At 42.4% G+C, this 26,348-nt stretch overlaps 1 protein-coding gene across 2 annotated transcripts; it reads left to right on the plus strand.

Moving 5' to 3' along the window:
* Positions 1–6,398: 6,398 nt before the first annotated feature.
* LOC142557721 (uncharacterized) lies at positions 6,399–21,711 on the plus strand. 2 transcript variants are annotated; one of them, XM_075669767.1, is made up of 6 exons: positions 6,399–6,533; positions 15,464–15,522; positions 16,449–16,872; positions 16,961–17,068; positions 20,421–20,560; positions 21,279–21,711. In XM_075669767.1, exons 4-6 carry the CDS (start codon positions 17,007–17,009, stop codon positions 21,350–21,352), a joined length of 276 nt encoding a protein of 91 aa, XP_075525882.1. In that variant the 5' UTR covers positions 6,399–6,533; positions 15,464–15,522; positions 16,449–16,872; positions 16,961–17,006; the 3' UTR covers positions 21,353–21,711. The 2 variants fall into 2 exon arrangements, with proteins under 2 accessions (XP_075525882.1, XP_075525881.1); XM_075669766.1 differs by lacking the exons at positions 16,961–17,068; positions 20,421–20,560; positions 21,279–21,711 and having other exon boundaries at positions 6,415–6,533; positions 16,449–16,781.
* Positions 21,712–26,348: the final 4,637 nt, after the last annotated feature.

Here is a 26,348-nt window from a genome sequence, read left to right on the forward strand (position 1 = left end):
GGACAGGGGTAATTGGAGACCACAGGGAGAGGCCTTCGCCCTGCAGTGGACATAAAACATGATGATGATGATGATGATGATGATGATGATGATGATGATGATGATTAAGATTTCCAGAGAGCAGAATTCAAACATAGGAACTCTGGGGCTCAAACGCGATAGTGAAATCCTTAAATGCCAGGTACGCAAACACCTACAAACGGCATAGAGAGCACGCGTTTTTGAGGGCAAGCCGGTGCGTTCCCATCAGCTGTTGCACTAGAACACACACGTCAGAAACACCAAGAGCGCAAGGGGGCACTACGGGTCTCCACTGAAAACTTAAACAAAATAATATATATATATATATTAACGAGAAGCAAGGGGGTTAACCGAGGGGCCCGATATTTATTAGTCATATCATAAGAAACCAACAAACAATGGCACCAAGGACAACATAGGGGTAATTACTTGTGCTTAATAAATGAAATGAAGAAACGATAAATTAATGGAAATTAAAGTGGATGAAAAACAACTTGCCGCAGGTAGGAACCGAACCCACAACCTTCGCATTTCGCGTGCGATGCTCTACCAATTTCCCCTATGTTGTCCTTGGTGTCAGTGTTTGATGGCTTATTATGATATCACTATATATCACTATATATATATATATATATATATATATATATATATATATATATATATATATGCACGATCTGTCGTATAATGTAAATACGTGCATATATTCTCCACGTATATATATATTATGAGTATACAGTGTAATGTAAATATGTGCATGTAATCTGCGCGTGTATATGTCCATATAAAACGCTGTCTGAAATTTACAGCAAGCAAAATCTTTGCTTCGTATAACGTGCTGCTCCTTAACTAATATTTATGCCTCGAAAAGCACACCTCATATACACAACACACATGGTCCTTCAGCAAGCCACACCCAGAGTGCTCGTACCCGTAATTCACGCAAAGTGCTTCGGGCGCAAATTTTGCGTGTATTACAAAAAATTGCGGAATTAAAAAAAATTAATATCTTCAAGCGACGGCAAACAATATTACCTTGGTTCTGTCCAGCTACGTGGCATTTGCATATTCTTTAATCTTGTTGCATGATAAATAGTGAAGCACTGTAAATATTTCTTTTTCTGCATTTTCACTGCTTTCCTAAACAGATCCATGTACTACAGATAATTTGTGCTGTTATTTCAATAATGTTGTACTACGGCACGTGCGTGAATTTCTGCTAACGAATGTAAAAGTGTTGCGAAGTTAATTAACGCCCATGAGTCGAATGAAAGGCGAAACCAATTAGAAAGCTGCACAAGAAAACCGATCGGTGACTATAGCATGCGTAAGATTTCTATTCTGCGAGGTACACTTAAAGTGGAAATCAAAACGGCGAAGGACTGCCCCCGTAATGTCATAATGAAACATTATTTTGCCTTAGTTCGCGGCAATGTTCTCTTTCTACAGGCATTTTTCCTGAAAAAATGCAGCACGCGAGAGTAACAGTTCAAATACAAGAGCGGGGACAAAAACGATTTATCAAATTATCGACCCGTTTCTGTTCTCCCAGTCTTTTCTAAGGGCTTGGAAAAAGTAATTGGTAAAAGAATCGCCTCGTTCTGCGAAAAACAATCTCTTATATCACCGCAACACTTCGGCTTCCGCCAGCGCATGTCCACAGAACTCGCTTTGCTAACGCAGAAAGAAGTAATGTAACAGGGTTTTGAAGAAAAAAAAATTAACGCCAAGCATTTTTGTGGACTTCTCCAAGGCTTCGATAGAATAAGTCATCGAACCTTGTTTGCTAGATTAGAATACTATGGGTTTCGCGGTCTACCTCTTTCTCTTTTACAATCATACTTAAAGCATAGGAAACAAGCAGTAGCAATCACGAATCACCTTGCCTCTTTAGAAGATATTGTTGCAGGGGTACCCCATAGGAGCACATTAGGGCCGATCTTATTTAACCTATATATAAATGATATCGTAAAGTTAGTAACAATGCGCAGTTCATTATTTCTGGCCGATGACTCAAGCGTATTAGTCCAAGCATACGATGTTCAGGAGCTCTCTTCCTTAGTAAAAGTCAACACTTCAAAAAATGCACACCTGGAGTATGGAAAATTCACTTGAAATAATACCAAAAAAACAAAATAAGTTTTATTCACACCTTGTCAAAAAACATTTAACCATTCGCTTGATCTGTACCTAGGGAGTGAAAAAATAGCGGTTGTGAGTGAGGTTAAAACACTAGCAGTTATCCTCACCGAACACTTAAGCTGGAATGCTCATGTACAGCGTGTATGTGCAAGTCTGTCACGAGCGTGCGGTGTGCTTTCTAGGCTTTGTCATGTACTGACGGACAAGATTAAATTATTGCTTTATAACGCTCTCTTTGCAACTCACATTAACTACTGTACTCTTATATGGGGAACTACTTCATGTAGGAACATTCAGAAAATGTGTACTCTACAGAAAAGGGCACTGCGTCATATAGCGAATGTAGTACACGATGCGCATACAAAGGATTTGTTTCTAAACTATGGCATACTTCCATTTCAACTATTGTATGACTGTACTCTACTATTAAAATACAAGAACACTCTTAGGCAAACCGAAACGACCTTTCTTGCTTTATGCACCTTAACAAAACCATCCGACATACCCTATACGCTCAGAAATAGAAGCACTTGGCTCACTCCCTTTTCAAGAACATGTCATGGAAGAAACAGGTTAAAATCGCGCGTAGCTACCCTTTTAGGTGATCTGGAAAAAGACAATATCGACATAGATAACTTAACCCACAAAAAATGGAAAACTTCTCTACTAAATCGCTGGTGCTCTTAAATACATATAGACTGTTCGTTGGCTGTATGATTAGACTACTAGATCGAATTGAAATATTTATGTTGTACTTCTGTTCAATTTTCTTGTAGAGACGTTTCTAATTATTTTACGTCATGTGTTTAGCGTGTTTTGTAGACTGCTGTTCTGTGGGCTACTGTTCATTATATATTTTTCAGTGACATACTATAACAGAGCAGTCGCTACAGATTTTTGAGTATTTTATATGATGTGCTTTGTGTTTTTTCCCATACTTTTACATGACCATTTGAAATCTCTAAATATCTTATTTTCACTCAGATGTATTTTCTGTCTCTTGTTTCTGCCAAGTAATGGGGCAAGCACCCAGTCAAGCTGCAGCTTAGCAGCTTTTTGTGCTTGTCCTAACATTCTTCTGTTTGTACAAAAGAAATGGTGAAATAAAATAAAAATTGACTTGAACGTTCTCTCGTTGGCAACATTCTGCCCATTGTAAGAAGTGTGTTGCACAGCCACCTTGCCATCCCTTGATCGATAACACGGTCAACCGCCACTGCAAAGACCTGACAAGAGAATTCAAGGAAGCGTCTGAGATTGCACGGGCAGGTGATCTATGCGTCAGCAGGCCGCCTGAGGCATTATCAACTGCAGAGCTTCAATTCATGGCATGAAGGCACGTGGCATTTTTGTTAAGCTTATATGTCCTTCGTTCCCTTAGCAGAATCAGTTCCGTATATATGCTCCTCTTCCACAATAAACGTTGCGTTGAAAGTTAGCGCTTGTCCTGTCTAGTCTTTGTCGATCGTCCTTGCCCCGTTGTGCTTCCGGTGTAACTATGTATTACCAACCAAAAACCACTGGGGAAGATTTATGTAGACGCCAATATGATATATGAGAAATGCCTGATCGCGAAGTCATTCGACGAATTTGAATGCTCTTCCGCAGATTCCTCCCATAGGATGAAATCCAGATATCATAAGGACACATTTTTTCGCTACTTTTTACCCTCGACTAAAAGAAATAGTCATACTGCGAATGGTGTTCCAAGTTATTGAGAATTATCGTCGTCAAGTCACTGTCACTAGGCAAACTTCCACGTGATTGGAATTCGCTAGGACCGTTCCAGTACCAAAAACGAGCAACTAATTTAACGCTTCTTCACAAGGTCTCATTTCATTGCTGTGTACATGCACGCTGTAGAACAAATTACATTCTACCACTTATCACCTTTTTTTTTTTTTTACAAAACCACCTGCTACACATTCGACAACGCGAGTTATGCAAGCTGGTGTCAACTACAAAACAACTGCTATAAGCCGCTCACGGCACTGCAGCGGTTTTAGACAAGCAAGGACAAATCGACGTTATCTCTTTTGACTTCCACAAAGCGTTTCTCACTCAGTGCTTTTAGCATACTCCCTATACTGAAAATATCGACACTCTGCACAGACGGATTCCAGGTCACCTTCTTCTATCGATAAACGGAAAGTTACTGCTGATAATGCTGCTGTGCACAATCAGTGAAGTCTGGAATCCCGCAGAGATCACTGCTAGGGTCACTTCCTTCTTAATTTCCATTGACATCTTTGCATAATATATTCCAGTAGACGTAAGAATAATTGCAGACTGCATCCTTTATCATGAACTTCGTAGTCACCGTCACAACGACCACGTAAATTTGGCATTATTTAATATGCACACTTGGTGCGCAAGATCACAAATGAAAGTAAATTTTACGAAAAAAATGGTAGCTATGACCGTAAATCGTAAGCGGCTTTCGCTATCAATGGAACGAACGTATGTCCCGCACTTAAAGGAAACCCGTACAGCAGTTGGGCTTCTTAAGGAGCTCCCTGAGAAGCTCCACACCGGAAATAAAGGTACTTGCCTCCAAACATTTACTTGTTTCATCCTCGAATGTTATTCAGCACTCTAGGACCTCCACAGTCAAGTGGACATTAAAAAAACTCGAAGGCATCCAAAGAAAGGCAATTGCGTTCGTATATAATTCTCACAGCTGCCTCATGTCTACGGGCACTCCTTCAAAACTGCCAAATCTCAAGACCTCGAGGTAGCGGGCGGGATTCCGGTCGTGGCGGCTGCGCTTCCGTGGAGGTGCACGATGCCCGACGCTCGCGTGCACAGGGTGCACCTTAGACAACCCCGGCTGGTCGAAATTGATCCGTGGTCTCCAAACCACGGCGCCTCTCCCAGCCGGATCGCCGTTCTAACCCACAAAACCCCACTGTTCTTTTTTTTTTACATCTCGAGTTATTACAAGACGCGACGACGCAATGACATATACTGAAACGCATATTTTTCAAAATTGTTCATGGAGAGCTTTAGGGCATTGACGAATACAGGCACATCAAGTCAAGCGCGCAGCGCGCCACGTACGCCGGCATTCAAAGCAACTGAAGGAATAACTTATTTAAACCAATGGGACCTTAAAACCTCGTTATTTCCGCACACACTCGCCGAATAAAATCTGTTATCGGCAGAAACAGTGCAATGTACCGACGTTTAGTCATTCCCATCCGCACTGGGTAGACAATCTGAACAGCTTCCTATGTTTCTTTTTTTTTTTCAACTACTATGCATCTCGCCTCAAACAGCGGCTGGAGTTTGCCGTCGATGGCGATTTCTCTTGTAGACCACCGTTGTTCAAACAAGTGTCATATTCTCAATTTATGTTATTATCTCTATTGCTCAAGGGCTTTTCCGCAATTATTATTATGTTTCCTATTTCTTTCGCAAGCCTTGTGTTTTGAAGTCGTTTCAGGTGTATCGCATCCACGGTTCTTTTGCGCGCTTGCTACATTGTATGTTGCCTCGCTTCAGATAAAATTTATTGATTTCGCTGGACTTTTTTGTTCTCCACTGCATTATCCAATCGTGCCAATGGTCGCATCGGGGATGGCAGTACTTCTCAAATGAAACAAATAAATAAATAAATAAATCCCATTAATAACCTTGTGTACTCAACAACGAGGTAAGCCATAACCACTCTGCGACCATGGCGGTAAATGAATTAAGATTTTAAACAGAGCACAAAATTTCGAGAGTCACGCATGTATTTCGGCGAAGCAATTAGAAAGGCAAAAGCGCCTGCACTCATCGCATTAGATATTTGATACAGCAGGTTTGATTAAATCACACTGGGTATCGGAGTCATTCTTCGGCTGCAAGTGTATCTATAACATTTCTTTTTAATACCACCGTTATTAAAGAAAAGCGCCTACTCTGGCACTAATATCTGCGTACGTAAATACTGCTTCGTGTATCGATGAACCTCCACCATTAAAGATAAGAGTAAAGAAATGAGTGGGGCTAGTTGGTGGACGTTCGTTAATGTATTTCGCTTAGTATCACACTGATAGAAGAACGAAAGAACAAACATAAAAGAACGGGCGCAGACTTTTTGTTCCTTTACGTTCGCTCTTTATTTCTTGTGTGAGTAAGATTAAGCGCAATACAGAAGATATACAATCAACAATACAATCAACAGATAAAAGCTTATTGAAGGATAAAAGAGCATGTGCTATTGTTTGATTTTATCTGTTTTCCGGAACGTAGAAGGACTCCTCTTGCTTCCAAGAATAAAAAGCCATAGCACGTTCAGCACATCACACAGTTGCCTTGAAGGCAGAAACGCAAACCGTATCAAGCCTGCTGTCTTCGTCGCCCGTTAGCGTGGCACATACCGAAAGGTGAGATGAAGTTCCAGTAAACTTTTTTTTTTGTAACACCGCGACTAAGCAGCACAAAGTTCTGTTGCAAACACTTAGATTGAAAAATTGCTTCGTGAATCGGGGGAGAGGGAATGTTAGGCATTTAAATTGATGACTTTGTATCAGGTGCTTGCACTTACCGCACAATATCAATGATATTTTTCGCTGAATTTTTAATGACGCATTTATTATAGACGAGTTGTAATGACTGCCCTAAGATCGTGAACTGTATAGGCTATGTAGAGCAATGAATTTTTTAATCAGAAATATTGGTGCTGTACAGGGATAAATGCAAATTTAATATACCTAATCACAAAACAGCATGCAAAAGTGGGGCCCACGTGGCTCATGCATAAAATAAAGTCACACTGATTGAATGAGCGCTACAACTTTCAGCACAAACACTACGACAAGGGCGCTGCACTTGACAAAGTTACATTTCGCCGGGAACATTTACTTTTGCTCAGTACTCCAAGGCATTGCCGAGGAGCCCTTTGGGTTGCAGTCTGTTACTAAAACGCATCTTCACTTGAAAACGAAGTATTATCTAGAAATATCGAGAGATATCAGCATACCTCGAGTCTTGCATTCTACAGAATTCTTTTTAAAGCAGTCAATTATGTTTGATCTGCTTCCGTGGACTTACCGTACCGGCACTTCTACATTTTACAAATATCCCATTCAACTGCGTTATAGTTTGATTTTCATAAAAATAGGTGGAACCGGCGACCATGCAGGTATTTGAAAGCTTATTTAACGTAATTAACGTATACAATGGCAAAGTACACACTTCTGGGACCCAACAAATTTGTTAAAGTGTCCCTACCGATTGTTATTAGGAAAAACACATTTCTATGGCAGCTGTTTTTTTATACTGTAAAATCACATAAAACTGAAATAGCTGAGTAAGCATAACAAGAAAATACAGTAGTATGCAAAATTTTACATATAAGATACATTTTTCTAACAATACTTATTTTTGCGTCATCGAAAACATCGGCACAGGAAAAGAAAAGAAACAAAAGAAAAGTGAGGACATGTGCAAGCATGTGCAGTGTTACGCATTTTTAATAAGTGAGTGCCTTAATTGTTTAAGAAATGTATGCGATATTCTTAGAGTAGTCGGGTCACTATCAAGCTTATTCCAAACTGAGGTGCCTGTAAACTGCAGTGTAGAGCAACCGTAATTAGCATTTACCTTACATAGGCAATAAAAAACGACTGCGAGATGCGTTCCCAACTTTGCGAAATGAGGGATGGAGCGAGACTGTTCTCAAGACTAGTTGTTCATTAACTATTTGATGCATGACGGAGGCGATGTTGTATGTTGTCAAATCGCAAATGTTGAAGATGTTCAGGGTTTTAAATACATTTTCATTCTTATTATGCATATTGTTGGGTGCTATAATGCGAAGAGCTCTTTTTTGAAGTGTAAACACCGGTGACAGATGAGTTTTGTGCGTGCAACCCCAGATCTCTAAGCAGTAATTAATGTGAGAGTGAACAAATGCGTAGTATATATTGATAAGTATGTGGGAAGGGAAATAGTTTCGACGTTTCGACAGCACATGCAAGTCATATGAAGCCCTATGAACTACAGAACGCACATGAAGGCGGAATGTTAAATAGCTATCGATAATAACAACAAGAAATTTTGTCTCACTAAACTGTTTTATCGGATGGTTATTGTAAACGACATCTGAATGAAAAGTCGTTTTCCTTTTTTCAGAATAAAATAAAATAAAAACTGCCTTCGTTGGTTTAAAGTGAAGGGCATTCAGTGTACGCCAACGGTGCGAAATTTGTAATTCATGGTTAAGCTTATTAATTAGGTTGCATTCTTCACGATCAGCTATTATAAGGTTAGTATCGTCTGTATAGAGTACAGAGGTAGCACACACAAGCTGCGAAGGCAAGTCATTTATACAGAGTAAAAAAAATAAAGGTCCAAGTATGGATTCCTGGGGAATGCCAAGGTTAATAACAATGCTGTTGGACTGAAAATCACCTAGTTGAACAATTTGTTGCCAATTTTCTAAGTAACTGCGAATTAACGTCAAAGATATTCCATTAATTCCGTAAGGCAGCAATTTATCGCTGAATATAAAATGTTTGAGAGAATCGAAAGCTTTCCCAAAAATCTATTAACAATCCAGCGACTAGATAACCACTGTCTATTTATTTTCTAATTAAGTCTGTAAATTCTGAGACTGCAGTTTGTGTGGAAAGGCCGTTTCTAAAACCAAATTGGTGCCGGGAAAGAATGTTCTGCTTGTGCAGGTAGTCATTAAGGCGCCTCGCGAATATTTTTTTCGGGTATTTTGCTGAAGAACGGTAGCACTGAAATTGGATGGTAGTTTTCTATTCTACGCTTGTCCTTTGACTTATACAGTGGCAGCGCCTTGGCAATTTTCATCCGTTCTGGAAACACACCCGTGAAAGATATAGTATTGACGTTATTTAAAAATTCCGCAATCACGAAATGGTTCACGTCTTACCTTCATTGCAGAGAACAGTATGTTCAAATTGGTAACTGCCAGTCTGCACCCTCACTTATAGAGGGTGCAGAATCCATTGTAAGACAACCTATGTGAGTCAAAGCTTTTAACTCGGTTGCATTCTATAATTCTTTTTGTTGTTTTTATTCTCCACTCCTGTAATAGGTCTAATAGGGCTTACAGTATGAATGAATGAATGAACGAATGAATGAATATGCGCGAGAACTGGTGACATGATGTCAATTACAAGTTTAACGACATGCGCCGGAACGTTGTCAATTTCAGAGGCAGTGTTTCGCAAATTAGAAATAACTGAAGCCACCTCAAGCTCATCTGTAGGGTAAAGGTGAAAAGAAGAATTTGTACATGGAATGTACGTTGTATCAAAATCCTTACCAGTTTACTTAATGTGGGACAAAAAATAGGTACTCAAAGCATTACAGATAGTTTCGGGTCTAGTCTACACAACGTATTGTATATTATTTTTCTGGGGGATGTTGTTTTACGTCTCGCCCAAAAACTGGTTGAGAAGGCACCAGCTTTCTTTTTTTTTTCGCATCCCTCGCGTTCTGTGCAATGCAATTGCTAAAATAAGCCTTATTTGCTGCATGAGGTGTTCTATTAAGAGTTTGCGAATACGTAGACTATCTTTCCTTGAAGGAAGTGTTATAAGGTTCCCTTTTTAATTTCTTGTACATATTACAGTTAGGTTTAATAGAGCGCAACAGCGCGCCCGTTACGCAAGGATCTCGCGGGATTGCATGTCTACTGCGCACACAGTACGTGGTGGAGGCGGTGGCGATCGCCTCAGTAAACATGTCTACAAACACGTCGTAACTATTGTTAGAACATTTCGACGAGTGTACACGTGACGAATCAATTACGCGTACATTATTTGCAGATACGCAGAGTTAAATAATGCCCGGGTAATACACTTCTTGCTTGAGTTCAGGCACTTTTACATTACAAAAAGCACAGGGTAGTGATCAGTAATATTAACATCTAAAACTTGCGCATATTTGCAAACATGTTAGACAACAGGTGTTAGACAACCACGTGTCAGACAACTTTGACAACCACGTGTGAGACAAGAAAGTAATGCTTTCTTCCATGCCAATGACCTAGTGTGGTAATTGCGCAAGACGGCCCAGACGTATAGTTATGTCACCCAGTACGGAGGTAAGTGCATTCACACTCTGATTATATGAGCTACCTGTCTGTGCTGTAGGACCCTGATTTTCGTTTTTGTCTGTAGTGGTGTTCGCAGCAGCTGTGCTACACCTTAACTTTGCTGAGCAGCACGTCGGGCACGTCCAAGTCCTTCGAGCAGCTTCATTCTTTCCTTTAAAGAATGTTTCATTTGTACCAGAACATTTTCCTGCGCGATAAATGTAATCGCATTCGGAGCAAGTAATCCTATCGCAGTCATTGTTGATTGTCTTCTTGCAAGAAAGGCAAACTTTACGTGTCATGGTAATTTTTCTCTGCAAATGGAAAACACTAACATTGTCTGGCAGCAGCGGTGGCAGGAAGAACTTGTTTAAAATTTGCTAGCTTAAAAATTGATGCAGATACAATGATCATGTTGGAATATATGTAAATTGAAGCCCAAGTTAAGTGGCTTATTAAATATTTTACAACTCACCCGATGCGTACAACTGTGTTTGTTTTCACCCCCGGTAACATGTAATCTTATTTCTATGTTAATCATTGTCCACAACGAAGTCCAGAGCTCTATTCTCTAGAAGCAGTAATGCTTATGCACTTCACAACTCCTAACCTAAGCCGAAATGCAAAAACAAAATTAAGGTGTTAGATAGCAGCAGCCGTCTACGAAGCAATGTCAAGAGGGCGAAAGATACATATGATGCTTGTCGAGGGAATTCAATGGCGATGACAGGTGTCTGCACAGAGTAATACCACACATACCTTTCTACATATAAGCATTCTGTACCTGTTATGTGCCAGTGCCAAATACCTTAATAAACGGATATCTATTTGGGGGATATATATAAAATACACTCCCTCCCCAGAACAGAAATAGGCCTCCGTGGTGTAGTATTCGGCCACTCCCTCCCAAATGACTCATTCGATCAACCAATGGCCCTCAGTCCCCAGCAGCTGCGGAGCACCTGACCAAGGCGGCGGTCAAACCTGTAACGCAGCAGAAGGTGCAAAGAAGCTCTGGACCAGGATAGGCCGTCCGTGGAACCTGACCCTGGCAACCTTTAACATCCGAACTCTGTCGAGCGAGGCTAGCTTAGCAGGACTCTTTGAGGAACTATCAGCATTTTTTGGGATGTCATCGTCCTTAGTGAGGTTAGTAGAGCTGGTGAGGCTTATACATTGCTGAATAATGGACCTGTCCTCTGCTATAGAGGTCTCCTAGATAAGAAGTAATACGGGGTAGGATTCCTAATCCATAAGGACATAGCGGGCAACATTGACGAATTCTACAGCATTGATGAGAGGTTAGCTGTAGTCGTAATCAAACATAATAAGAAGTATAGATTAAAGGTAGTAAAAGCCTATGCTCCCACATACAGTCACGATCATGAGGAAGTAGACCAGTTCTATGAAGATGTTGAATTATGGATTAGAAAAGTGCGAACTAAGTATACTGTAGTCATGGGTGACTTTAACACAAAGTGGAGAAAAAGCAGGCAGATGAACAAGCAATTGGCAACTATGGCATTGGTTCTAGGAACACGCAAAAAGAGATGTTGGTAGAATTTGGAGAAAGGAATAAGCTCCGAATAATGAATGTCTTATTCAGGAAGCGTAGCCACAGAAAGTGGACCTGCAAAAGCTCTAATGGTGAAACAAGAAATGAAATTGATTTCATACTTTCTGCCGATCCCAGAGTAGTGCCGGATAAAGAAGTGATAGGTAGGGTAAAGTGCAGTGATCCTAGGTTAGTGGGTTCTGGGATTCACCCCAAGTTGAATACAGAAATAGTAAAATTGGTCAAGAAGAAACAGGTCCACCCAAACGCAGTAAGGCTAAAAGCAGAACAATTCCGTCTAGTACTTGCAAACAAATATGCAGCCTTAGAACGCAGAGATTAAGATGACATAGAGGTAATTAATGAAACCGTAACTTGGTTGGCTTCAGAAGCAGCAATTGAGGTAGGAGGTAAGGCCCCAAGGCAACCAGTAGGTAAGCTCTCTCAAGTAACAAAGCACCTAATACAGAAACGACAAAGAATAAAAGTGTCCAACTCAATAGATCAGATAGAAGTCGCAGAACTGCCAAAACTGATCAAGAAGGAGAAAATAAGGTATATTGAAAACTGTATCGTGAGAAAGACTGACGAAGAAGTAAAAAATGAATGCAGCATGAAAATAGTGAGAAGAAAACTTGGCATAGGACAAACAAATATGTAATTAATTATATTATATTAAGGGGTTTTACGTGCCAAAACCACAACCTGATTATGAAGCACGCCGCAAGGGAGGGGGGGGGAGGGGTGACTAAAAAATAATTTCGACCACCTGGTGTTCTTTAATGTGCACCTATATCTAAGTACACGTATGTTTCTCGCATTTAGCCGAAAGATAAGCAGGGTAAAATCATCAGCGAGATCGAAGACATAGTAAAAGCACTGGAAGTATTCTATACTGACCTGCAGACCCGCTGCTATACCTCCATATGAAGTTGTGATGAACGGGTTGCAGAGGCTTCTTCTATAACTTGCGATGAAGTTAGAAGGGCCTTGCAAGACATGAAACGGAGAAAAGCGGCAGTATAACATGTAATAGCAGTTGATTTAATCAAAGATGGAGGAGACATAATGCTTGAAATATTGGCTGCTCTCTATACGAAGTGTCTATCAACTTCAAGGGTCCCACGAACTGGAAGAATGCCAACATTATACCAATCCACAAAAACAGAGACGTAAAAGAACTGAAAAATTATAGGCCCATTAGCTTACCTCCAGTATTATATAAGATACTCACAAAGAGAATCTCCAAAAGAATAAAGAAACACTGGACTTCAGTCAACTAAGGGCTGGCTTCGGTATGGGATACTCTACAATGGATCACATCCATGCCATCAATCAGGTAATCGAGAAATCGGCAAAGCACAGTCAGCCTCTCCACGTGGCTTTCATAGATTACCAAAAGACATTTCATTCACTCGAGATACCAGCAGTCATAGAGGCCTTACGTAATCAAGGAGTACAGGCCAGTTACGTAAATATCTTCGAAAATATCTACAGAGACTCCACAGCTGCCTTAAATCTGCACAAGAAAAGTAGCAAGATACGTATAATGAAAGGGGTCAGACAAGGAGACACAACCTCTCCAATACTATTCACTGCGTGCTTGGAAGAAGTATTCAAGCTGTCAAACTGAGAAGGCTTAGGAGTGAGGATCAGCAGTGAATATCTCAGCAACCTTCGATTTGCAAGTGACATTCACCTGTTCAGCCACACCGAGGTCGAGTTTCACCAACTTATTGAAGACTTTAACACAGAGAGTGTAAGAGTGGGGTTGGAGAATATTATGCAGAAGACAAACATAATGCCCAATACCCCGGCAAGGGAACAAGAATTCAGGATCGCCAGTCAGCCTCTAGAGTCTGTGACGGAGTATGTTAACCTAGGCCAACTAATTACAGGGAATTCTGACCATGAGAAGGAAATTCACAGAAGAATAAAACTGGGTTGGATCGCATACGGCACACATCGTGACCTCCTGACTGAGAGCTTACCGTTATCATTGAAAAGGATGGTGTACAATCAGTGCATTTTACCAGTGCTTACATATCGGGCAGAAACTTGGAGATTGACAAAGAAGCTTGAGAACAAGTTAAGGACTGCGCAAAGAACGATGGAACGAAGAATGCTAGGCATAACAGAGATAGGAAAAGCGCGGTTTGGATCAGAGAGCAATCGGGTATAGACGATACTCTGTTGACATTAAGGAAGAGAAATGGAGCTGGGCAGGCCATCTAATACGTAGGTTAGATTAGCGGTGGACCACTAGGGTAACAGAACGGGTTCTAAGAGAAGTGAATCGCAGTCGAGGACGGCAGAAGGCTAGGCGTGGCGATGAAATAAGAAAATTCGCAAACGCTGGATGGAATCGGTTGGCGCAGGACGGGGGCAATTGGAGATCGCAGGGAGAGGCCTTCGCTCTACAGTAGACATAAAAGGTGGTGATGATGATGACGATTATTATTATTATTATTATTATTATTATTATTATTATTATTATTATTATTATTATTATTATTATTATTATTATTATTATTATTATTATTATTATTATTATTTGGGGAATTGGCCAAGGAGGAGCACACAACCATTGGCACGTACCAAATGGCTAAAAAAGAAAAAGTAAATCAAAGAACTATCTCAATATAAGGTGCTCTTCAATTCAGAATTCGGTGTGCTTTCGAGATATCTACGAACTGACATTATCTGGTCAAATTTCATGATGGAATTATTTTTCTATTATTACGGCAGAATTGAAGCGCACGCACGGCCAGTATTTTGTCGGCAACCCAATTCATATTACATGATATATCCAATCGAAGTTATATACGCCCGTGTGGTGGCAGCGCCATTCGGTACACATAATTTACTTCCGCACGTGTTTATCTATATATATATATATATATATATATATATATATATATATATATATATATATATATATATATATATATATATATATATATATATATATATATATATATATATATATAAACACAAAAGGATATACGCTGAGATGCCAACCGACCCAGAATCAAACAGCAGCAGCAGTCGAAGCACCATCCTCATTCACGCCAAATCCGGGACTGTAGGCACTAAAATATTCACTTCGAAATACCTACGAGTGTTCCAAAACATATTCTGACCCCTTGCAGAAAAATATGGTTATGTCGTCACAAGAAAAGGAACTGTGTCCTGATAATAGGGCGTCCACCTACCGGGAAATTTGTTTTCTAGAGAAAAAATTCTCACGAGTGCCAACGGCACGTCAGAAATTTGCGTAAAAGGTACTGATGGGCTATTTGTTTAATCATGATATTGAAACAGCGCACCTACATCTGCCACGTACACGTACACATAGAAAGGACATACACAGGCAGCGGACTGCAACTTCTGGACTGCAAGGTAGGACTGCAACTAGCAGTTGCAGTCCAGCGCCTGTGTGTGTCGTTTCTATGTGTCCGTGTACGTGGCAGATACAAGTGCGCTGCTTCAATATGAATATCACTGCGTCAGAAAACACGATTAAACCAAATTCGTCATCTGCCTTTCGACCGCGGTTAGCACATGTCTTGTGGACCTCAGAAGCTACAACGAAAACCTTCACTAAAGTAATTTCTGCAATTCCCCACAGCGATTTACGGCCTAGGGAATGTCGATCAAAACTTGCGTGTTGTTCTTTACCGCAGACCATTCGACATGAAGTCCTACGCTATCTTGGCACTCGTCATCCTGGGGAACCTGTGCCGTAAGTACCAAACTGTCCAAATCGCACACATGTGTGCTCTCTTCTTCGTTTGCCCGAATACATTCAGTGTTCGCTCTAGCTTCAGCTGAGACGTTATTTTCTCCTCCTGAAGACAGATGACATCTTGACTTGAAATCATTGCTTTGTGTTCACAAGCACTAATGATATTCCGATTTCTCAGCCGGTGAGATTCCAGAAGTGATGCTTCTCATTTTGTACAAACGTCATTGTACCTTTGGCTGTTTCTTTCTTTATAGTGTTTATCTTATTATTACTTTTACATAAACAGCAATAGACGTACATTTAGGATGATTAAATCTCTTTCCTTTATATTCATCTTAACAAAGAAAAGACAGCTCCTAGTAACAACAACCTTACTAGAAAGGCGACAATGGCTTTCTAATTAAGTAAGTTGTCATTATTCGAAGGGAACAAACATTTACATACCTCGATACATAAGTATGTACGTTCGTCCCTTCAACTCCCGAAGTTAACCTTTCGTGCGCCATTTCGGTTGATTTTACTACACGCTGCGTACGACTCCGCAGGGCGACCGTGACGAATAAGCGAAAATCATGCGTATCCGCTATTTGACTTCCCCTCGATTCCGCGCGAAGCACACTGGATGGTTGCGACGCCAAGGCAATATTTTACCATCACAGGCGATTACGTCCAATGCACTTCATCCGGCTTTCAAGTGCCGTAAAAAGGCCATTGTTTTACAGCATTATTGCTGTGGTGTTGTGCATTCCTTCTGTTTGTGTACTGTCGTTACCGTTCCATACAGCTTGAAACACGTATCTATCGCGATACAGTTTTTGCGAACTCTTCCCTCATTCATTATTCTTTTCGCCGTCCTCACTGTATGTATTTGAATGCCAGCTTACGTGGCATGCTTCATATATTTCACTCGCTCGACGTTACAGAAATTCGCGCAGCCACGCTGAGCAAGCCGGCAAGGAACGTAGACGAGGCAACAAAAGAACTCACGGAAAGGATTTCCCGTTCCCTCGTGGAGCACCATGAGGACATCATCGGTGCCTTCAAGACACTCGAAAAGTCTGTCGACAGCTTCGGCGACGAAACTGATGAGCACGCCCTTCCGGCCGTAGCTGCTGCTGTAGCAGGGGCCGTCGCAAGCGGCGCCATATCCGCGGCTGTCGGGGCTCTTATTCAGAAGTTAATCAGCGAATGCTGAATGCTTCCGCAGAGAGGTCTGACACTGTTTTCTAATACAATAAATTGCATCTTCCCTTGCATCAAGAAATACGCCTGTTTCTTTAAACAGCAAACTTCAAACAGCGGGAGAAACGCATTCTTCAAGAGCAATTCAACTGTTTCGTAATTTAAGTAATTATCATTTATATCAACATACCGGCTACGCAACATATGAAGAGCAGACGAAGAGAGCTCGTCCTTTCTTCTGCCGGCTCCCTAGGTTCCGGTCTACTAGTGGACAGCAGAGACGACCGGAGCCATTGGCAATGAGGACGGTCATCGCTGCCTCGTGGAACTACGTATTCCAACAGAGAACCAGTCTTGAAATGTAGGTTTGTTCAAATCATTCTAGAATAGCACAAATCATTTAGGAAGGAATTACTAATCTGTGTCCTGGGGCCTACGTATAACGTAAAACTATTCCAATGTGTTTTTATTCCAATCTCCTGATGTCAAACTTACGTAACCCCCGACGCAAGTATCGGTTGATAAACCGCAGCGTTGTTTGAAAAGCCCAATCAAACGCTCTCCTCGTTCATAGGAGGTAACTTTTTTTTCTTTCGAAGCGAATAGTTTTGCCTACATTGAGCAGATTTTCTTATCTAATTGGCTGCAACAAGGCGAGGGGCAGGCTCAAGTGGAGGGGGGGTTCGACAGGGCCGAGGCAGCTCAGTGGGAGTAGAGAACCGGCGTCTGCTATTCGCCCGCTTCCCCTCACTTAGCTTGCGGTGGCTGATAGAAAATCGCGGTGGCGTGCAACGGAACGTTAAAAATGCCGTTAGACTGGATCCTCAGCAAAAAGGAGTTGGCGCAGCAATGTTGCATACCTGCCGAAACTGCACGATTGCGTTATACTGCCACGGGAAAATGTTTATAAGGAAATAAGTCCATGCTCCCCGGCCGCTCCGAGTAGCCAGTGCCATATCCATCGACGGGCAGCCATCTTCTATTCATTTCGGAACGGGATAGTCTCCGCCTATTCAGAAAAAATTTGTTTTGTTCGGCATATTAATGCATTTTTAACGCTCACGCAGGCGTCACTTTGACGCGGTGAGTTCACTGTTTTGTGACGTCGCGTGACAGACAGGTGAGGTGGGCGCAGCCTGAAAACATTTGATCACTGGCACAGTATTATGGCGAAAGAGGCGTCGAATCAGAAATAATTATTTTTTTCTTTTGTTCTCTCTAATCATGCATAAGCAGTGTGCACGCATCATATCAGATGGGGCGTTTTCGCCGTTTTCGTGACGTCGCGTGGGCGATATGCGAAGTGGGAGTGGCCCGAAAATTTTTGGCCAGTCACATAAGACTGATTTCAGAATCGGAATAGAAAAGTTTTGAATCGCTTTACGTTATAGCGGCCCAGGGGCGCCATCGGAGATCGGTTGCAAGCGCGCGTTAAGATCGCGTTAAGCGATATTCAGCACTCGCTGAATTCTCACGGGCAAAGTCGGGCCGCTTCGCACCAAGCACGCGCATAGCAAGCTCTGTATGCGGCTCTCGGGCACAGCCAGACAGGCACCGCGTACTGGCTAAATGATGTTGTGGCGTTTCCAGATCCCAATGCTGGCGTTGCCGACGCCACCCGCTCGGAATACGACAGAAATGAGACGATGCTCCGAAAAGCTACCTACATGCGCCAGCTTCCCTGCTTGCTTGAACTTCATTAACAAGTTCTTGCCCGATGCGCGACCGCGTTAGAAAGCTGAATTATCGGCCCTTCGCCACAATTTCATGCATAGCATAGCATGCAGCGTTGTAATAGCATTGCAGAACGGGAGAACTCTAGTTATAGTAACACGTGTACTCCAATCAAGTATCTTTCTCGATGTGCGCCCCCCATAAGACGTCATGCCGACGTGTTGCATTGAGGGAGCTCGCCTTCTCTGTTGCCATTCCAGATACAATACACACACACACACACACACACACACACACACACACACACACACACACACACACACACACACACACACACACACACACACACACACACACACACACACACACACACACGCACGCACGCACGCACGCACACACACACACACACACACACACACACACACGCACGCACGCACGCACGCACGCACACACACACACACACACACACACACACACACACACACACACACACACACACACACACACACACACACACACACACACACACACACACACACACACACACACACACACGCGCGCGCGCACGCAGGCATGCACGCGTACATGCAACACGCAAACAGTCACACTTGTTCATCGTCATCACCTTCTTTCGTCATTTTTTTTTGGTATTGAGCCGAATCCCTCGCCCAAAATAAAGCTTGACATTCACTTTCGTTAGCTGGCATTCTCGGAAGCTCAGGCAGCGCTTCCCATTAGTTGCATTGCGGCGCACCCCTTCCTGCAGGCATTTCCTTTCTTCCAAGTTGGCCGCTGACGTTCACAGCGTTGAGGACGACCGACATCATGACGAGGTCAATTATTTTAGTTTAACCACTTCTACGTCTGGCAGCCGTGCCATAACACCGCTTATCCGCGCCATGCTCATAGCACTGCCGACAGCTTCTTACGACCAACTTCACAGTTCATTGCTGAAACTTCCGCCTAGTATCATATATGTTTCTTGAAGAGTCGTTCCTCCATTGTATTCCGCTGCGAGGAATTCTTTTTCGTCCCGTGATAGGCGCTCTTACCATGAACCTCTACCACTAGCACAAATGAACACGCTGAGAAGCTGGTTGCTAAATAGAGTTACCGCTAAAATCAAGTAATGCGCAGTATGTCATGAGGTTGAGCTGATCAAAAATTTTCAGGACGAAAGATAGACTTATACGACCAATGACAGCACGCAATGATCAAAGGGGCAACTTTCTGTACCACATCCGTCTTTAATATGACCAGAGCCATATAAGCGTTTCGATAGGCGCGTTGTTTTCCGGTCGGCCATAAAAACTGTGGCGCCTGCTATCACGACTTAGATAACGGTGCGCTCTCAAGAAAATGGAACATGCGATTGTTTCATTCCTGATACCATGGCCGCATATCCGAAGCCTGTGTTCAACCCTCGAGCCAGCATTGACGAAGCCTGTTCTCAGCCTTCCTCGCAACACATAGGCTCGGACAAATCGAAAGGTGGGATTTCGAACCCGTTCAGATTTTTATGTGAACATCCCTTCACGTCGCACGTGTAATGCTCTAATGTGAAATTTTTGCCTGAAGTACCATTTCTTTTTCCCATATTTCACAGAATTATACTAAATCACAAAGCATAAAGCACTAGATTAGGGTTCACATTTTAATAGGCCGTATTCCCCGAGAGTACTCGTAGAGAATACGGCGCCTAGAAGTTCTAGTCTTGGCATATCTCTAAACCCACTTCCACACCGATGATGTGTCTGTATGTTCACCAAAAAAGTTTGAAATAGTTGAGAAAATACATATATTAGTAAATATTCTTGGTGAAAAAATAACATAAAACTCAGTCTGAGGAACTAAGTGTTTCGCCCAGTTTTTTGCTCGGAAGAAAGAAGAAAGTGAGGCGGCGATGATTACGAGAAATGCAGAGACGCGATCCGGTTATGGCAAACGATGCCATTACCTAGAGTCAGTGTCACTCTCACACAAGAAATGCAGCAGGTCAGTGCACATGGTTGCTCTAGTGGTCTGATATCTCTACGCAGGCTTAAAGGAGACCGAATTAGCAGGTTTGCTTTATGTGACAAAGGGCTCACCTTGACCAGCTCCTCTGTTCCGGACTACAGCGCTACCACCATGGACGCCTACCCAATCTTGGTCATCCTGATCCTGGGACATCTGTGCCGTAAGCAATCTCGCTGTACAGATCGTATATAGGATGACTTCATCGTTCAACAAGCGTGAAGCCTCACATAAGAAAGCGGCAGATTCTAAAATATTGTAAAATAGTGTAATCCACGCCAGAGGAGCCATCTACTAAATTCCCTAACAAATAGGTTTATATTTAGTGGTTCGACGGCGGCCATGTGTCATGGCTCAAGCTCTCCCTCCCACACACTTTTGCAGTATACCATGCGTTCACTCCTTCCTGCTAAAGATTAGCCATTCGTAGATAGATCATTTAATTGAAAGAAGGCAGAGAGGTCGGCCTGAGCTAAGGTGCTCTAGCCTGCTACTCTGCACAGGGGGAGGGGGAACGGGGACATAAAGATGTGATGAGGGATGATGATGACATAGCAAGAAGGATGCGCAAAAGTGAAACCAAGTTCAGCACTCTGATGATAAACATTCACAAATGTCATCCATGAAGCCACAATCAGGCTTCGCATCAAGTCCGTAGTCACCAATTCGAGTCAACTTAAAAATAGAGGCACTAGGACGAAGCTAGTGCGTGGGCCTCCCCTGCGGGAACAGCACAAGCCATTCGAATGTTTAAAATAACCTAAGCTTGTTCTAATATATATATATATATATATATATATATATATATATATATATATATACATTAAGTCCAGTAAGATACTACAGTTGTTCTGACGCATTCCTTTCTCTTTGTATCTCAGAAATTCAAGCTGCAACGTTGCACAAGCCCGAGAAAATATCTCGTGGAAAAGATTTCCCAGCATCTCATGGATGAACACGAAGACCATGGCGAAGCTCTAGAAGCACCGAGGGCGTCGCTTAGCGCAGTGGTCGACGAAACGCACGAGCAGTCCGTCACTCTCGTAGCTGTTCTCATTGCTGCGGGAATCGCGGGCGGCATCATAGGTGGTGCCGCAGGTGGCGCTGCTTCATCTGCTCTGTCGAAGGCAATCGGTAAATAGCTTCGCTGTACCTCTGTTATTCGGATCACGACAAATATCCTGAACTGGTTGTTACGACATCTAAAACTTTGAAGGTCGGTTTTACATGCGACATATATGTCGAAATAATAAAACCTGTTTCCAGAACACGAAGTCGTGTTTTTATTCATGTGCGGTGCAACTTCACACACTTTCTTATGCCAATACCTTGCCTCAGTGCATATTTTATTCCTGGTGTTGTGTTCGCGTTCGCTTGAGCTGTGCTCGCAATGTGGCACTTAAGATTGACCTCACTTCATTTACCCAGGAAGATTTATATTTTGTGAACTTCCGGAGAATTTCGTTTCGTGCGTGGACTTCAGATATGACGTCACTGTGCTTCTGGGGATTATTCATTTTATTAATCATCATCGTTTGAACAGAATTATTATGTCGGAGAAGAATGGTAGCGGGTGCAACCTGCAGGCACATGCATCTCTTTGAGTACAGTTAGGAGTACTTTAATAGTAGTTACATGTTACTACATACCATCATCTTATGATCCTTCTGACTCGTGTTTTCTTTCTGTACTTAATTTCCTTGATGTGGCCACTATATCGTCATGTCTATGCTTCTGCACATGCGAAGACGTTATGTGCATGCGCAAGATGTCGAATAGCGCTGCCAAAGGTGAGGAAGAAAGGGACATTCGCCGCCGCGAGTGCCGCATACCTCTATCATCATTAATGATGATGATGATTTAATGGCATCCCCTTCGAAACCGGGCGGTGAAAAATAGTCACCTAGCGAGCTTGACTTAATCAAGTATGCTACACATGTTTTTTTTTTTCTTTCATCCAGCAGTTTGGTGTACATCTCCTTAATCTTTTCTTTTTCCCAAGTGTACCTTGTAAAGCTAGCCATGGCTGTAAGAGATCCGGTCGTATCAATCTCTTTCCTCCTTCTTTTCGACCAATACTATAAATGTCTCTTGCTTACCTCGACTGCTGACCAGTTGATGCTTTCGTCCACTCTAAACCCAAGCGCCTCTGGACGGTGTGTGTTAGCTACGGTTCTCTCAGGGTGAATCTTTTCGCATTCCATTAGGATGTGCTCAGTGGTCTCCGGATTTTTGCTGCAGCGTACACATGCCTTATATATTTCCAAATCATTGCTCCAGCATTTTTGACCTTAAGCAACCGGCTCGAGCCTCAAACAGCAAGGCACTGCCCTTTGTGTTATCGTACAGATTTTCCCTTCTAATTTCTTTCTCCTCACTCTTGTAAATCTTCGTGGTTCTTTTTTTTTCTTTCATTCTTTGCATCCACTTAACTGTCTGTATCTCTCACTTTCTGTCTGATGACTCCTGGTTGTTTATTTACAGCTTCAATTACCTTGCACTTGGTTGCCAACTTTCTTGACCACTCCTTTCATTGTGTCCACGCGTTTCAAGTACAGATACTTGTACACTTTAGCTGCCCATTTATTTTCATTCATATCCCTGAGTATTTCTTCAAAACTTATTTTGCTCTGTGCTTCTTTGACTTCAAGCGCCAATCCATGGCACCATGCACTGCCCCATTTGTGCTTTTACCGTGGGCTCCTAGAGCTAACCGGCCTACTGCTAACTACTTTTCCCCTTTCCTCTGTCTCTCTCTTCCAACCCGGACACTATATCCGATTTTGAGCAGAGAATGGCATTTGCGAACGTGAGCGCTGGCACCCTTACTCCTTTCCAGTTTCCTCGCACCACCTCGTACCATTGTGGCCCCACAATGCTCTGTGTTTCATTATTGCAGCATTCCGCTTCCCCTTTATTTTCAGATTCTTTTGGTGGTGGGGGGGGGGAGGGGGGTTTAAGTATTTTCTTCTTTTTTGTATAAGCCGAGGTATTCTACCGATCTATCTGCACACAGCGCCCCCGGGTAGCGTCCCTCCTAAGCATCGACTAGTGTTCCCGTATATGACTCCCAGTACAGGGACACTAGTAGCGACTATAGAATTGACCCAGTGCAATGCTGCAACTGGCGTGTACAGCTTTACAGCCTTATAACATATTTCAGGTGTTGATTAAATTTATTACTATGTAACAGGTTTTTCCAGAAGCATAAGTATGTAGACCAACACGCGAAATGCCGAACTGGCCATCCACCTTGTATCGAGACGGCATAGAGCCCGTGGTAAAAACCAAAGGTAGAACGAATTTGCCTAGCGCATTGTTGTATCCTGCGTATCAGCCCTTTTTAGTGCTCTATGCCGCCAAGCAGCATGATAATACACATCGGCAATGTTGGGCTCGAACGATGTCATGTGTCTTCCGACGATCGCTCGTCCGAGATGTTACAGAAAGAAAGCATGAGTACCCGATAAATGGTCCGACGATAAGCTGACAGCGCCAAGTAAATGATTGTTTAACAAACTGAGCCGTCTAGGGCTCTTATGCTCGCATATCATGTCATGCTCGCATATCACGAGAAGAACCCTTTCTGTATATTTAGATTTACGCAGAATGATGCACAACTAATGTATTGTCGAGGCCGAGCTATGAGAAATTGATACTTGTAGCTCTCATTTCCTTCTATTGTATTGAAGATTAGTATTTTGGGAACAAGACGTCAGTATGCGAAGTTAATGAAAGACCAAGTTCACAAATCTGTTCTTGGTTTCTCTGTAGCTACAGCACCCCACTTTCGTATTTGTGTGGTTTGACATGTTTTGTTGTGCGTTCTTTTTCTCTCGTTGTTATACCTCCTCTTCAAGTGGGTAACCGTGGTGTTCCTTACAGGAGACATTCGATAGCCCACGTACTTCTCTTTCAGTGGCAGTTATATGTTTTCATCGAAAGTAGTTAGTCATCGAAATATTATTTTACCATCGTATTCTTCTTTCACACAGTGGTGCCTGAACAAACCCTCATCATGATACAAAAAAAGAATCTGAGCACTCATTACGACTTAGTAGATTTATAGACACGTTAAGCTACCACTGCGTTACTATGGGTGGCATCGGGCGTTGTAAGAGGATATTTCCATCGGCAGTTCCTACACACATAGAAACTGAAATCATGTTGCTGAAAGGCAGTCATGCAGATGCGGACACGCAAGGAACGAAGAGGACAACAGACAACACAAACGATGACAATCAACTGAAAGGTCTCACTGCGCATTATCGCACTGCGCATGTTCGAGGGAAAGCAGCGCTGATTCGTCAATCACGGGCACACACGGGCACCCGCGACAGATAACTGTTTAGGCATGACAATTCCTCTGCGTGCACGACAATAGAGGGCTGCTTTGCGCACGTGCTACCGACTATTAACGATTTGCAAGCCTGGAATATAGGTCGTGCTTCATTGTTATGTCTGTACAAAGCCATACTGTCCTTAAATTTAGGAGTAATCCACAATCGCGACAGTGTAACGAAGGGTTGGACTGTCAACAAAGGTTTATGCTCGGTTAACGTATGACTAATGCAACTCCCTGTCTGCCCGACATAAAAGCGACCACAGCTAAAACTAACTTTATAAACTAAGCTCTTGCGGTAGTCTGCAAACTTTTTGGCATTATTTACATATAACACATGCATGTCTGATGCTTTTTGCAGGTCACTTGGTGTTTTTTCCTCTATATGGTGGCGCATATCTTTCCTATCTTATTGTCAGCTGTGAACACAACGTTGACCCCGTATTCATTCAAATCAAGAACAAATAGACTGCATTTATTATTTACAAAGGTGGTACATATTGGGTTGAATATACACAAGGAGGTCCCATAGCTCAAGGCCCAGAACTCTCTTCTCACTATCAATGCTTTTTGCAACCATTTCCGAACTGGAAGAGCTGAGGTACCTTTCAAGCGTTCTGAAACAGTGGCTACGGTAATGTGATAGGAACTTGCTTTTAATAAACATGTAACCCACCTACTGAATGATGCTCATCTTGTCCACACATAATTTAGTGAGCGTGGACGTAAAGCACGACATGAATATTTTGCTTCTTGCAATGTTAAAATGCTTGGAGGCAAAGTTCAGCAAATAAACCTATAAACTCGTAATCAGAACATGAATTGGCCTCCCTGGTGCAGTATTCGGCCACTCTCTCCCAAATTACTCATTAGATCAACCAATTGCCCTCAGTCCCCTGCAGATGCGGAGCACTTGATCAAGCTGGCGGTCAGACCTGTAACGCAGCAGAGGGTGCTAAGAATCTCTGGACCCGGACAGGCCGCCAATGGACACTGACCCTTGCAACGTTTAATACCCGAACTATTTCGGGTGAAGCTAGCCTAGCATGACTCTTTGAGGAACTATCAGGCATTATATGGGATATCATTGGCGTTAGAGATGTTAGAAGAACTGGTGAGGCTTACACATGTGCTGACAAATGGCCACATCCTCTGCTATATAGGACTTCCAGATAAGAATCAGTACGCAGTAGGATTCCTAATCCATAAGGATATAGCGGGCAACATTGACGAACTCAAGAGCATTAATAAGAGGATGGTACTAGTCGTAATATAATGTAATACGAAGTATAGATTAAAAGTAGTACAAGCTCTTACGCTCTAAAATCCAGTCATAATGATGATGATGACGACTACGGCGTTAATTCTAGAAACACTCGAGGAGAGCTGCGAATAATGAACACCTTCTTCAGAAAGCGTAGGAAGAAAAAGTGGACCTGGAAATGCCCTAATAGAGAAACAAGAAATGAAATTTATTTCATACTTTCCGCCGATCTCAGCGTAGTGCAGGATGTACAAGTTAAAGATAGGATAAAGTGCAGTGGTCCTAGGCTAGGGAGGGCTAGGATTTACCTTAATTTGAAGAGAGAAAGAGTAAAATTGGTCAAGA

The sequence above is a fragment of the Dermacentor variabilis genome, chromosome 9 (genome assembly GCF_050947875.1).
Source record: "Dermacentor variabilis isolate Ectoservices chromosome 9, ASM5094787v1, whole genome shotgun sequence".
NCBI classification, from domain to species: Eukaryota; Metazoa; Arthropoda; class Arachnida; order Ixodida; family Ixodidae; genus Dermacentor; species Dermacentor variabilis.